Genomic DNA, 15,984 nt, shown 5'->3' with positions numbered 1-15,984 from the left:
TCTGGGCTTCAACGTTGTGATATTTTTGATTCAAATACATTTTTCACATATTGACTGAATATCTAAATGTTTAAATAATTTTGTCTATACTTAAAAAAAATGCCATCACACATAACTAAGTTACCAGAAACAACCAAAAGTGTAAAAGCAGGATTAAAAGAGGGTGTTAGTAAACAAGCCAAATATGAATTATTTTGAGGAACAAAAAGGATTTTTCTTCAGCAGCTGGTGTGGGTGATATACTAATTTTATGACAAGTAAAGAAAAAATAGGATTTATGTTGCCAGAAGCATGACGTGTTCTAAATAAATGCTCCTTGCAACACAGATTAATAATTCTGTCAACTTGCAGCCTTATTTTAAATAAGTGAGCATATATGAAAACTACGAGATTATGGTAGTAGGAATTTGCTATTTACAAGGAGAAAAGCTAGACCCCACCAAGGGTTTGAGTGATGCTCTCTCTTTGCCTTGCCGTTACTTGTACCTGTTAAGTTGTTCTTGAAGCAAATCTAATCTTTGCTCCACTTCCCCATAAGTGAGGTCACTTTCGGTTTCAGAGATCCCCCAGGCAGCTCGCTGAAGTGCTGAGGGGCTAGACTCATCAGCCTGAGTCTGCGCGTTTTCTTGCTCCCAGCTTCTGGTGTCAGCGATATCTGTGGGAAATAGCAAGATGGATGTCAACTTCTTTGGGTGCCTCTTTGCCTCAATAATACAGAGACTTCTACAAGATAAGCAGGAAAGGACCTCAGAGTAGAAGCCGAAAGACCCAGGAGAGTGATTCAAGGACCTGTCCAGGGGCCACAACCAATTGGTAGCTGAGTCCTACCCTCACCCTGCCTGCCACCTCCTCTGTCCATTTCCATATGAATGAACATACAGGAGGGCAAGAGTTTTGAACGTGATTTTGTCTCTGGTAGACAAATTAGATTACTTGGGAAGAAACAGCATATTTTGCTTGTTTTACTGCACCTTGCTTTGTTGCACCTCATAGATCCCGGTTTTTACAAATCAAAGGGTTGCGGCAACCCTGTGATGAGCAAAAGTCTATGGGCTTCATTTGTTTTTCCAACAGCATTTGCTCACTTCGTGTCTCTGTGCCACATTTGGGTCATTTTTGCAATATTTCAAACTTTTTCATTATTATTATATTTATTACGGTGAACTATAACTAGTGATTACAGCTTGCTGAAAGCTCAGATAAACTTCAGCATATTTTTAGCAACATAGCATTTTTTTTTTTAAGTACGCTTCACACCCAGGGCAGAGCCCCATATGGGGCTTGAATTCACGACCCTGAGATCAAGACCTGAGCTGAGATCAAGCGTTGGATGCTTAACCGACACACCTCAACAACACAGTATTTTGTAATTGAGGGATTGTACATTGTTTTTTAAACAAAATGCTATTGCACATTAAAGAGTGATATTCACTTTTTTTGCAGTTGTCTGCAACTGAACCTGCAATCTCTCTGAGGTATGCCTGTACTGCTTTGCCTTGCATTTAAGATTTTAGGGCCGTTCTCCCAGGATAATCAGCATGCTGTGTGATTCAGAATGGGCCCAAGGAGAAAGCCACAGAAAAGTGCCGAGCTTCAGGGGATTCCCTTGGGGCAACTCAACTCAAAGTGGAGCCGTTAAAGATGGCAAGGGCGTTAAATGTCCTGTAGGCCCACTACATGTTTTTATCTTTCCTTGTAGCTCCTTCTGCACTGCCCTTTACTATAGTCACGTTAATTTCCAATATGCTTTCTTGTGGCGCTTTCATTTAGAATATTTTTGTGTTTCTATATTTGAAACATACCGCTTATCTGTTCAAGTCCACTTTTCAAGCGCTCTCAGTGTCTGTTATGTCCCAGACACTCTGCTAAATGTGGAGGAATTTAAGGCAAAGAACACAGGCCCTACACCTGAAGAATTTGGTAGCAAGGTTCTGATAGTTTTCATAAAGAGATTCATCTGTTGATTAATCTTTTAATTTACAGCTTCTCTTACGATCTGTGCTTGCAAGTTATCACTATCTGAGGACAGATGTAATATCTTACTTTTCCTCTCATTTATATCATATACTTTGATGACTTTTGCTCTGCTTTCTTACCCTCTACATTCCACAAGAGAGCATATAAAATGATTAAAGGGTTGGAAAATAAAGCCCATGAAAAATTACTCGTGGAGCTGGGAGTTTATTTCAGGGATAAAGAAGAAGTGACATCTTCTCACTGGGAGGGTTGGTAGGAGGAAAAGAGTATCTAAAACTGGTCTTCATTTTCACATGGAAATAGATTTGAATTATAGAAAGTGATTTTGGTTTGATAGACAACCTTTGTTTTTCTTTTCTTTCTTTCTTTCTTTCTTTCTTTCTTTTTTTTTTTTTTTTGGACACTAGCTATGATTAAATGCGGACAAAAGTTATATAAACTTAAGGAATTTATATCCTCAGCTATTTAAAAAAATGGGTAGAAAGTAACTGATTTGGGAAGATTAGGTATGATTCTAGAAATAGGGAACAGGATTTGCAGGGCTTCTTGTAGTCGCTTTCCTGCAGTTTCTCCAAAAGTACAGTCAGATAGCTCAGAAGCATCCCCTCTCTTTAAGGAGCAGAAAGATCTGTATTCTTTCTTCAGGCTTTTTTTTCTATCATTATCTCTTTATCATTGAATACACAGAAATTTCTCTAATGAGTGGCCTACAATTGCTGTCTCATTTGGGTGAAGCTGTATCAAAGGAAGCAGCAGCTTCAAAAAAAATTTTTTTAATGTTTATTTAATTTTGAGAGAGATAGAGCATGCGTGGGGGAAGAGCAGAGAGAGAGGGAGACACAGAATCTGGAGCAGGCTGCAGGTCTAAGCTGTCAGCACAGAGCCCGACGTGGGGCTCGAACCCACAAACTGCGAGATAGTGATCTGAGCCGAGGTCGGCAGCTTAACCAACTGAGCCACCCAGGTACCCCAGGAATCAGCATCTTCAAAGACAGCATTAGAAAAATAGAAGGTCGGGGCTCCTTGTTCTCTTGAAATGGGCAACAGATCTCATAGAGCTTGATAAGCATTCCAGAATGGCTCTTTGTGATTAAGGCTTCTTAGCCTATGAGATCTTTGGTGTTTTGTTTTGTCTTTTAAAGGGACAGTATACGATTTCTTTTGATATTTTACCAAACACAACAAAAGGAAAATGAACGTAGAAAAATGACAGTGCTGAAGTTTTGGGTAATAATATATCAGCAGATTTTCACTGAAAAGTATGATTTGCCGTTCACAGAATTGTGACTCTATGTAAAAGGAGAAACAATAATATAATGTCTTAGTACACCAGTTTTTCAATTTTGGAGCAGCAATGTCCAACATTTAGGGCACACATATAATGGTTTGGGGATGCCAATCCTTGTCTCTGTCTAGCTACCTGCTAGCCAGCTAGGAGGAATCTTTACAGAAGACAGTAAGAATCGATAAGATGGAAGTTACATATTATGCTCAGAAGTTTTGTGCCAAGAGAGCTTATAGAATTTCTGCCTGTGCTTAACAGCTCTTTCATTCTCAAATCATGTATAATAAATTGATTTTTAAATAACAATGGTGAATCGCATGCAATAAATTATGCATGATTATATATATATTTTTACGGCTCAAGAAAAAAACTGATTATCTTCTCAGCAGAAATGAATAAAGTGTAAACTATCAGATAAAGGCTTCCTTAATTGTAATTTACTTTTTTATTAAAATCTGGCTATGCATGATTAGCTTGTTTTAACAGTAACATAGAAAAAAAGTTCAAAGGGGAAATCCTGGTTAGTGGTCTTAATCAAAATGAACGTCCTTGTAGACACTTTCTAAATATAGCTCAGAAAGAATCTGCACTTGGTTGCCTAGGAAAATGTTGCTATAGTTGCAAGACGCATTTCTGGAAATGGATGAACAGAAAGTAAACTTTCACTTTGCTCTGGGTACACGATATTTCTAGAGTTAACTTTTGGCCTCAATCTAAGTAGGGTCAGAGTCCACTTAATTTGCTTTTTTTCTTCTTAGTTTTGCCAAAAGGTGCTCTTCTGTTGGATTCAGCATGATAAGTACCAGGAATGTGAGTAAATGGAACTTCCTATTGATGATAAAACTAAAATTTTCGGGGATTTAGTAGTTCAAACTGTAGCAGTTACAGCTACATCCTACGTATTATTCAAATTCTCAAACATTCCATAATACTTCCCCTTAAAAAAATCATTAGGGAATAAAATTTGCGGTGAATGAAGTTTTAGAATTCTCCATCAGTTGATCACATTAATTAACCAGGTTAACCATGTGTCACAATGCTATAGGCCATCAATTATTTTATTCAATTGGCATGAATATTTAGCTATGTATTTCCATTCAAGGTAATGATTTATGACTTGAATAGGGATTGAATTGTACATTTCTGAAAATTAAAAATCTGGGGATATTAAGATTATTTGTTAGAATACTTTTTTATTATGCACGTAAAATAGCTAATTAAAAATAATTGGAAGACGTGGCCAAGAAAAATACAAGATGAAGAGCATGACAATTCACTGTCAGCAAGAGTCATGATAAAGCCAAATAAAGTCCCCCAAATATATCTTCAGTGACCTGTCACTTGAGACGCTACAACTCAAGAAGAAAACAATGGAAAGTACTTTTTAAAAAATCAAGTCCACATTATGCTGACTTTTGGAGAAGTAGAGATGGCTCAGTGAGCTCTTCAGAACTTCTGACTTCGATGATACAACCTTTTCCTATTTTTAGCACTTCCCAGAATCTGATTTCATAAATAACTAAAATGGGACATTTGGTAATCACATCGAATATTCCATTCTTCCATTGTGATAAATGAGGTACTATTTTCATTCACTTCATCAAGATTTTAAATTGTCCAGAGAACATTTGCATATATTCTTAGCTTACTTCAACACAGGGTCATGGCAAAAGCTGATTTGATACACGATAGGGAGAGATGTAAAGCCTAAACATCCAAAATTCAATGAAACGATTGTTGCTAGGTATAGTCACTTCTAATAATGGTGACAATGATACATAATATTTATTTACCTGGTGCCATAATTTTACTATCCTGCCAGGCCAAGAGCATCCTATTTTTCCTTCAATTCTGTTACATTCTTTTGATTTTTTTGGCTACGCATTCTTTATTTCTACATTTTTATAGCTCTATTTGTATAGGCATTTTATATATACATTCAATAATTAAAAGGTTAGGAAATAAAACCTGTGAGACAATACTAGACTGATTTAGGGATTTTATTTCAGAGAAAGTAACTTATGCATGTTCTCCTGTTCAATAATTACAATCAACTATTGTTGGTTAGAAAATGTTACTGTATTTGAAAGAGGAGCAAGCTGGGGCGCTTGGGTGGCTCAGTCCGTTAAGCATCTGACTCTTGGTTTTAGCTCAGGTCATGATCTCAAGGCTCATGAGTTCAAGCCCCACATCTGGCTCTGCTCTGACAGTGCGGAGCCTGCTTGGGATTCTCTCTCTCCCTCTCTATCTCTTGCTTGCTCTCTCTTTCAAAAATAAATACATGAACTTAAAAAAAAAAAGCTGAGCAAGCTGAGCCTTAGTGGGGTCTGTCAAGTCACTTATTCAAAGACATAAAGGGGGCAAGTGAACAAAGCAAAGAAATAAAGAGAGCCAGGTTGGGACCCAAACACCTGTTCTTGCACCCACTTAAAGGTTAGATTTAACCACCTCTGTAGCTCTAGCTCCTGTTATGCTAAGTTATTTGTTCTTCCATGTGATAGTTCTCAAGTTTTCCTAAGTTTCCCATCCTTTAGAACCAAATCTGCATACATTAATTAAGCATTATTATCCATCTCATGCATATTTTCTACAACCCCCCCCCCCCCCCCCCCATATTCCTTCTGGTAGAGATGTTAAACAAATGTGTTTAAATGAGTTGGATAAAGCACATACTTTATTTACGGGCATTTTCTCCCATTTCTTCAAATTCCCTATAAACAAATTCTTCTTGGCATGTATTACAGCGTTACTGCATTGGCTTTTCATGCTATAAAATGGCTGGCTTGGAAGTGAGGAATAGGTACAGAGGGTACATATAAGAATCAACTGGTTAGCTCTCTTAAAATACCCATTAATCCCTCCTCTCTCTTAGAAGCACAATTGACCTTCCCACAATGTTCTACGTGACATTATGTTAAAGCTCACTGCTACAAAAACCTCTTACACTATCAATGTTTAGAAATAATTAACACTGTTCCAGAATTGCACAAATGCTTCGTAGATGATCTGAGATCTGAACTCTGCAAATATTTCATGAAGTTGTAAAAGATTAAATTAACACGTGTCAGTACAGTTCTTGATTTGTGAAAAGCCACCGTTTTACAATTAGCACTAAAGGGAGACAACGTGACTCCTGAGAAACTTGATTACCTTTGCAAGAGTGACTTCTTTTATCTATGTGAATTCTTCCTGAGGTTGGGACTGTTTCTTCAAAATGGAGTCCAGCTGCTTTCCCTATTCCTGGAGGAGAATCTACTATTCCTGAGAAGAGAGGCTTTTGTTCATCATCAATGGATGAGATGAAAGATGAAGATCTGCTTTTTTTCTCTTCAAAGTGTTTCTTGGAACTCTGATAATGTCTTATGGTATCTACAGAGTCTTCGGGACCATTTGTACTGTTCCCTTTGCCAAAATCTATCAAAAAAATTATTTTATAGAAGATAATCAAATGTGAGACTCTATGCATATTATACTGCCTAACTATACATAAACTGCCTTTTTAAGAGTTATGGCCTTTAAATAATTTTAACATAGAATTTCCTTTAAAACCACCAGAAAGGATGTTCATTCTCCTTTTCCCATTGAGAATGTAGCTACCTAAGGAGAATTTTTTTTAGTTCAAAGGACATTAGAGTATCTTTGTGAAATACACAAATTTGTTTCAGAGTTAAAAGAATATCTGCAATAGCAATAATGTTTATATCTCAGAAAAAAATGATAACATAACCTTATTTACACATGCTCAACGGTCATTTGTATTCTTAAAATCTGGTGCACTATCTCTTTAAGGAAAGGGAATAGGGAGGGAAAATATGTCCCAGTTCTAAAATACCACGACTATGCACCTTGTTTGTTTTTAGCCTTCATGCTCTCTCATGTGGCAGCCATTCACGCATGGCAAAGGTCAAAACAGGAAGCCTCCTCGTAGCAAAGGCTGAAGGGATGAATTTCAACCTTAGTTCAATGTATATAAAGGCCTTGACATTCCAGGTAGTTTGGTCTTGTGGCATATTGCAAAGAATATAAAGCTTAAATACAGTAATTAAGGTGAGTTTACCTAATTACATTAAAACCAGCAGTGCATATTGGCTGTATTATACTGAAATGTCAGGATAATTTTAGCCCTGAAGGTTGTGTTAGAACATATTTCAGCAGGAAAAGCTCAAAAAGACAAATCCTGAAACTCGTTTCCATTAGTGTCCTGGGGAGACAGTATAATTCTCCATCTGCTTATGGCTAATAACTAACCAACACAACTCCAGAAAGTATAGTATTTTCAAGAGAAATGGTTAAGATGGTGTCCCCATCTACTTAATGCCTGATTGCTTACTCTCTTATTTATGGAAGAGGCCAAATGAACTGATTTAAGGCCACTCCAGATAAACTACCAATGATTCTTTAAAATTCTTATATGGCATAGAAATTAAACATAGAATTTTTCCTTTATTAAAAAAAAATATATATATATATCATAATTTAAAATCTGAGAAACCAGGACGCCTGGGTGGCTCAGTCGCTTAAGTGTCTGACTTCGGCTCATGTCATGATCTCACCGTGATTTGAGCCCCACATCGGGCTCTGTGCTAACAGCTCAGAGCCTGGAGCCTGCTTCAGATTCTGTGTCTCCCTCTCTTTCTCTGCCCCTCCTCACTCACTCTCTGTCTCTGTCTCTCTCAAAAATAAATACAAACATTTAAAAAATTAAAAAAAAATAAAATAAAATCTGAGAAAACAGAAAGCAGCCCAAGGTAAAAAGTGAATAGAGTTTAAAAATCAACTTGATGTGATTAAGGAGTTAGTTTATGTCCTGTCAATTAAAGTTAAATGTGGCAAAACCAGACTGCTTAATTTAAGATTTCACATTTGCTCAATGATTTCATCGTTGATCAGAGAAGATCACAGATCGTTCTGGTTTCCAGCACTGTGGGCAGCATTGGTTTCTCGGTGTCGCGTTTCCCCACTGAAGCGCTAATCTAACTGCCTGTAAATATTCAGATCAGCATTTTCTTTTCTCTCCAGTGACACGGACATGACCCTTCTTAAACTTCTAGAGTTCATTATTGTCATCTCACCCTCTGTTCTTTTTGGTTTTAACTTCTCCCCTCCTGAAAATTTGATCCACATTCCCCATCTTATGAACATATTTCATTCCTCAAAAATAATAATTGTTTCCAATTGTATGCTAGTAAAAGTAAAAAAAGTAAAAAAAAAAAAAAAAAAAAAAAAAAAAAAAAAAAAAAAAGCTTTCCTTTTCTAAATTGTCCTCACACTTGCTTAGTGAATTGCATCAGTTTCTTGTACAGCATATAGGTGCAGTTTTGGGCAGCAGTGGGATTTGAGTCAACTCTGGCTTGGTTTCTCATCTTCTTGAAAATGCCTTTTTAAAAAACACTTGCATGGAGTCTTTTTCCAGGATATTCAAAGGTAAACTGAATTAACCATCACTTCTCATGCCTCCAATCTAAGTATGGACAATGCTAACATGGATCTTCGTCATGAAAGTACCTCACAAATTACACAACCATTTTGTCTTCTTGGCTTGAGAGGTCTTAAGAGTTCTCTGTGGATTTTCAAATCCTCCCAGATGGTAAATGTTCTGTCCTTCCTACTATCTGGGCCTCGGTCTTAGTTTAACTATGACTTGATTTTGGATGCTTAGGCACAAATTCATCATATTTTTTAACGAATTCTAACTTGCTCATTTCAACTCAGGACAAGTATTTGTGACATGTGGTGAAGGAAGGATCATTATTTTGTTCTCTTGTAAAACAGAACAAATTACTTAAATTTTTTAAAAAAATTTTTAATGTTTATTTATTTTGAGAGAGGGAGAGAGTGAGCAGGGGAGGGACAGAGAGAGAGTTTAGACACAGAATCTGAAGCAGGCTCCAGGCTCTGAGCTGTTAGCACAGAGCCTGACACGGGGCTCAAACCCATGAACTGTGAGATCATGACCTGAGCTGAACTCTGACGCTTAACCAACTGAGCCACCCAGGTGCCCCAGAACAAATTACCTTATATACATGGTCTCTAACTCCTATAGTAAAAATTCCAGGGAAAAGCAGAATCATGAGAGAAGAAGCAAGAGTTAGGTATCTTTGAACTTTTCCAATATGTAAGGAGAATTACCCCACATTTATTCTGGGTTCACTGCCATTGGATAATAAACCAGCTGCTTCCTAGAACACAGGCCACATGGACAAGTTTCTTGAATGCAACCTAACTGCAACAACATTTTCTTATTCCTTATTAGACAAGTCAAAACTTCACATTTTATCATATAAAATGAAAGTTGAAAAACAATTTATTTATGGCTTAAAAATGGAAACTGCTCAGGGTTAAGCTGGAGGTTGGTTGAAGGAATACATGAAATTAGACTAAATGTATTATAATTAGCCTCTGGGTACCTCTAGATTTTGATGGACTGTTCCATTTCTGTTTTTTTTTTTTTTCTAATTAAACTGAATTCTTTGATAGATATTAAATAGTATTAGATACTGTTTTTTCTTAATACTAGTTTTTTCTTAATGCTATTCTTATTCTATGTAGAAATAGTACTCTGAAGTAAGCTGAGGGAGTTTTACATTTTCCCCTTTGCTAGAAGTGAGATTGTATGTTTGCTCCTGTTCCCACCATTTTACAAAGAAAAAGTTTTGCTTGTCGATCTGGAAGCAAATGCTTGTGCTCACTCCATCTTTTATGGAGCCTTTATCTCAGATTAATGACCATTTTTATTCATCAGACCCGACAAATAGGTGCAAATTTTGGTCAAAGGGAGGCATTTAATGTGCCCTGTCAGCATTCGAGTTTTGTATTTTCTATTGGTAACAGTTTTGGAATAAGCTGAGCATTTTCCAGCTAGATGCATTTTAAAAAGTTATTCCATGAAAAATTGAGGTCTGAGATAAATTTTTTCATTTTATTTCAAATACCTTAGTTCCTCTCTAGCTTCAAGGAATGTTGAAAGGGGACTAGTGTCATTTTTCTATACAAATGCAAGATAAAAAACATTTAAGCTATCTTAAAAATTAAAATAAGCAAATCACATTTATATATCACTAAACTGCATAACAAAAGCTAACTACTGTTCGTATTGGAGGAGATACTCCAAAAAGATGCCAAAGTATACCACCAACATATTTAAGGCTTAATTTAATAGAATCAAATCACCTTTATTCCATAAAAATAAGTTCAACTGCATATATTTACTACTTACTTCAATAACTTTCATACTACTATACCACTTTGATACTGCATATTCTGTGCATAGGAAGAGTTGTGCAGAATATTCCAACTATTTAGTCACAAAAACCTTGTCGGTTAAAACATACATGGGTGTGAGTGTGTATGTGCATATCTCATGTGCTATTACACATGCTATTGTACTTATAGACTATGTATTTTACAAAATAAACACAACATAAAATCTTGATTATTATTCCCATCACCCAATGAATCATAGCGCCATACCCTGAAGTAAGCACAACTTAACTCTGGAAACTACTTTAATCCAGACAATTTTTTAGCATGTTCCAAATGACTATACCTCATTTACTTCTGTTCTGTCCAACCATCTTAACAAGTCCTTAATAAAGGCCACTAAATAGGTCACTAAAGCATCATTTTTCTTCTTCACTTTCTGTAACAATGACTTTATTTCCATTTCAGGAACTGTAGGGCCTCCTCCTACAATGACCTTAATTAAGTTGGGGGGTTCCAGGGCACCTCCAATCCAGAATTTCATGAAAGAAAGAGAACTACTTGAAGATTACAAAAAAAAAAACAACCAAAAAAACCCCACTAGATATTCTGAAACTCACGCCTAAACTAACAACTCTCTCTTGTTGAGAAGTAGGTTTATTTCATCAGAAGAAATGTGAAGCTCATGAGGACAAGCACATTTATTAACACATTAATTCTAAGAGATAAGTCCAAAATGTCTAGCCTCTATTTTGTTCAAGTCAACTTGCCAGAGATTCTATATACGTTTTCTTTTTAAATATTCTTTCTTTCTTTCTTTCTTTCTTTCTTTCTTTCTTTCTTTCTTTCTTTTCTTTCTTTCTTTCTTTCTTTCTTTCTTTACTATTTTTAATGTTTACTTATTTTTGAGAGAGAGAGAGAAAGAGAGAGAGAGAGCATGCAGGGAAGGGGCAAAGAAAGATGGAGACACAGAATCTGAAGCAGGCTCCAGGCTCTGAGCTGTCAGCACAGAGCCCCACGGCACGGGGCTTGAACTGGTGAACTGCGAGATCATGACCTGAGCCAAAGTAGGATGCTTAACTGACGGAGTCACTCAGGCATCTCTTAAATATATCTTTTTGAATGTAAGCTCCTTAACAACATGTAGTTGGCATGATTGTAAGGGGTAGGGCGCGGTAAGGATTGAAGCCTGAAGAGTTCTGGTGCCTTAAGTAGATAGTGGATGGCACTGTAGGACTCAGCCTCTCTCTCTATCCCCAGTGCTCAGCTTTGTGTTCTTCTGTCTGGTTCTTGGTGCCTCTGCTGAGTGATTCACAATCATCGGCGCTCTTGGATGTCTATGTTTCACACAAGCAGTAAATAATCGATGCATTTCATGGGCAGCTTTTAGTTGATGTACTTCCACAGTATTTAGTGTCAATAATTTTCTAAAAGTTCCCCGTTCTTCATACTAGTGTATGTGTTTTTCTCTTACACATTAAGTCTACACCAAGATACGTATCAAATAAGTGGCCACTCATTTGTGGAACATTAAATTGAGTCCATGGGGACTAAATTGCTTTCAGCAAATTTTATACTTGCTGTAGTGCTATGGAGTCCTAAAGACTAGTGCTAAAGTCTAGAATCGGTTCTCAAGCTGTGTATAACCGGAGTTAATTTGTATTTTCTCATTGCCCAAATCATGCTTACTCACTGACACACCAGGAAATTTCAAAGAGAGGCAGGCAGGCAAGCAGGCATATCCCTTACTATCTACACGTCATATAAACTAAGTCTCATAGATTAAGACTGTGATTAAAGGAAAAGTTTCCAGAATTAATAGAAATGTCTAGTTGCATGAGCACAATATACATTGTGACACGCTCTGAGGGCCTTATCAGGAGATAAAAACAGATTATTTAACTTGAGACTGAGGAAACTAAACAAGATTGAAAGGAGATTTAATAAATCTTCAACTGTATGGGGAACATATTATATAGACACATTTTCAAGTTTTCTTCATCTCCAGAGAGATAAAAATAAGAGATTAACACCAGGATAAGGGATTTTGGTTAAGCCTACAGAAAAACAGCTTGACAGTAATCGTGCTGATTTTAGAAAAAGTTACCAAGAGAATGATGAAAGACACTGCAGAAATAAATTAGCACCTATCTGAGTGGCTTATTGTTCTGCAATCAGCTAGAGAACTCAACAATTAGCCCAATTAAGCAAATATGTATCAACCATTCTTTGTTAAAGGAATCTACATTTTTGTAGAGAAAAAAGACAATAAGCATTAACCACTGTGCAGGGCATATTTTGACAATATCACCAAAGGAAACTGACACAGGAATTCATAAAAAGAATAAAATCTATATGTTTGGGCAAATCAAGAAAGAGTTCATGTTGGGGAACATCTCTCTACTTGTTAGATAGATGCTGCCGAATTCACGAATTGCTTATAAAACCAATTACATCTCTCTAAAAAAGAGAAAGAGAGAGAGAGAGAGAGAGAGAGAGAGAGAGAGAGTTCATGTTGAATATATCATTGGAGATTAACCATGACTAAAAAAAAAAAAAAAAAAAGGTAATTTTGGATGGTGGATGAAAACAGTGGTGTGGTTGCATGTGCCTATGCTTGAGGATAGGGAGGTAACTTCTGATTCGGGGAATGGTAGAAGCAAAAAGACACATGATTTACATGGAAGAGAGGGAAGTGAAGTTTACTCGAAGTGTAGTGAGTGCTGAAGCTAGTAGACAAACTTCCCAAGGGAAAGAATTCAGAGAGAAAAGGGCCAAGGAAAGAACTTGGATGAAGGCAAAAGAAGAGAATCAAAAGGAAGATGCTCAAATTCTATTTCATTATTAATTCGCTCTTTCAACAAGTATTTGCTGAATACCTGCTGTGAGACAAACACTGAAGTTATAGGTGACTAAATATTTCCCACCTTTATAGAGTTTATAATCTAGGGACAGATAGCATCAATTAAATAATGATGCCAATGGACATAGAAGTACAACTGGAATTAATGCTGCAAAGTAGATGAGCTGCTGGGAGAAAGCCAGATTAGGGTTGTTGAGGGAAGGGGAAGTCCTTAGAGGGCTTTAAATATGGGCATGACATAAACATAACTGCATTTAGAAAAAAAAATCACAAGTGGTCCAGAAAATAGATAAGAGAGGGGCAAGTTAGATCTGGGGAGGTGAGTTGGGATGCTGTTTCAGTATGCCAGGTGACAGATTATGGTAGCTTGGCCCAGAGTTGTGGCTAAGAAGGTGGAGAGAAGTAAACCAAAGGGACCTCATTCGAAAACTAAACGAACATGTGGGGCACCTGGGTGGCTCAGTCGTTGGGCATCCGACTTCGGCTCAGGTCGTGACCTCGCAGTTCGTGGGTTGGAGCCCCGCGTTGGGCTCTGTGCTGACAACGCAGAGCCTGGAGCCTGCTTCGGGTTCTGTGTCTCCCTCTCCCTCTCTGTCCCTCCCCTGCTCGCACTCCGCCTCTCTCTCTCAAAAATAAATAAACATTAGGGGCGCCTGGGTGGCTTGGTCGGTTAAGCGTCCGACTTCGGCTCAGGTCATGATCTCACGTTCCGTGAGTTCGAGCCCCGCGTCGGGCTCTGTGCTGACCGCTCAGAGCCTGGAGCCTGTTTCGGATTCTGTGTCTCCCTCTCTCTCTGCCCCTCCCCCGTTCATGCTCTGTCTCTCTCTGTCTCAAAAATAAATAAACGTTAAAAAAAAATTTAAAAAAAAAAAAAAATAAATAAATAAATAAATAAACATTAAAAAAAATTAAAAAAGAAAAGAAAACTAAATGAACATGTAGTGGAGAAACAATAACAAGAATTGATGGAGAGGTTGAGAGAAAGTCACCTCCTAGATAGATATTGGATTAGTGCAATTGATTGGGTTGTGGTTCCATTTAGAGATCTGGTAAATGATGGAGAGAGGTTTCCAGAGGGCCATGATGAGTTCAATTTAGGGAATGTTCAGTTTGGGCTGCCTTTGAGATTTCAAGCCAGTGTTTTTTTTTTTTTGTTTTTTTTGTTTTTTTAATTTTTTTTAATGTTTATTTTTGAGAGACAGAGTGCAAGCAAGGGAAGGGCAGAGGGAGAGTGAGAGAGACACAGAATCCAAAGCAGGCTCTGGATTCTGAGCTGGATTCTGTGCTGACAAGCACAGAGCCTGACACGAAGCTCGAACCCACCAATTATGAGATCATGACCTGAGTCGAAGTCAGATACTTAACAGACTGAGCCACCCAGGTATCCCACAATTCGATGGTTTAATAGGCAGTTGGATATATGAGATTGAAGCTCAGATGGTCTGGGATTACAATGTGAATATTCACATCTCTTATGTGAGAATATAAATAAACTCAATATAAATGAGATCACCTAGGAAAGAGTTCGTATAGAATAAGAAGAGAAGAAGAGCTAGGGCCACACCTTGAGAAAATCTAATAACTAATAACTGGTTTAGAAGATAATGATCCTGTAATTCTCCTCAGGGAATTACTGAGCATAGAAGGAAAATAGGAAGAGTGCAGTAACACAGATGCCAAGAGAATATTATTCAAGAAAAAGAGGGGACTTGTTTTAATGAGAGCCAAATAAGGTGAAGAATAGAACACTTATTGGATCAGCATGGGAAAAGTGTAGATGCTTCTCCAGAAAAGCCTTCACTCATCTGCCCACGCACAATTAAATATACCTTCATCTGGGTTTCCATCGAGGTTATTCTGTTACAGCACCTGCTGTTTTTATTCAGATTTATAAAAGGTATGTGCCATCTCTCTTCCTAGGAAGGGTAAGGGCTGTTTTACACAATTAGTTTCTCAGAAATTGAGTAGTTCTTTAAAAATGTGAAATGTTAAATATTTTTTGAATACATGAGTGAAACATAAAGAATAGTTAGAAGGGCAGAAAAACCCAGAGACGAGTAGGGTGTAACCCTTCAGAGGGTGTAAGGATGAAGAGACCTAACAAATACAGTCTTCATCCATGTCACACACGCCTGTGAGAGGGTTTAGCACTCTGGCTGTCACAAGGGTCCTTCTTCCAGAACACTCTGTTCAAGACTTTGAGTGTAGTTATTCATCTGCTATTAACTGGTCTTTTTTTTCTCTTTTTCTTTTTTAACCAACCTCCTCTATATCTCTATCTGTGATGTCCCTGTAGATATCAGATAGCTTTGCTGAATGACATCATTGATAACTATCAATCAGAAAACACATTATTAGCTACTGAGAACAGCAAAGGATTTGCCTTTCTAAAATCCAAATGAAACTTACCCATGAAATCAGTAGTAAACGGGCATTTAGTAAGAGGAGCTAATCACCACATGCTTTACGTTTAAATTTTAGAAATAAAATGAAATTACCTTTGTCTCCTTCACTATCAAATGAAAATTTCCTTCTTCGTAGCTTACAGTTGTCTCCTTCAGAATCATTCACAGACTGTGATCGTAGTAAGAGATCAGCCTTTGTTAATGGACATGAAGATAAAATGGAAGATTATTCAATTTGAACATATTATCAGTAA

At 37.2% G+C, this 15,984-nt stretch overlaps 1 protein-coding gene across 6 annotated transcripts in view; it reads right to left on the bottom strand.

Annotated features, from left to right (window-relative positions):
* Nucleotides 1-15,984, bottom strand: part of KCNH7 (potassium voltage-gated channel subfamily H member 7) — a 478,227-nt gene that overhangs the window by 10,413 nt on the left and 451,830 nt on the right. For 5 of the 6 annotated variants that reach the window (XM_019457808.2, XM_019457812.2, XM_019457828.2 and 2 more), the window contains 3 exons: nucleotides 15,824-15,923; nucleotides 6,413-6,676; nucleotides 487-655 (listed from right to left, as the gene is read on the bottom strand). In XM_019457808.2, coding sequence (XP_019313353.1) covers nucleotides 487-655; nucleotides 6,413-6,676; nucleotides 15,824-15,923 — 533 coding nt within the window. The remainder of the gene's footprint in view (nucleotides 1-486; nucleotides 656-6,412; nucleotides 6,677-15,823; nucleotides 15,924-15,984) is intronic. The other variant, XM_019457841.2, reaches the window with a different exon arrangement.

The sequence above is a fragment of the Panthera pardus genome, unplaced genomic scaffold (assembly GCF_024362965.1).
Source record: "Panthera pardus isolate Hobbes unplaced genomic scaffold, ASM2436296v1 HiC_scaffold_10, whole genome shotgun sequence".
In the NCBI taxonomy this organism is placed as follows: Eukaryota; Metazoa; Chordata; class Mammalia; order Carnivora; family Felidae; genus Panthera; species Panthera pardus.
This window is presented reverse-complemented; position numbering and strand designations above follow the sequence as displayed.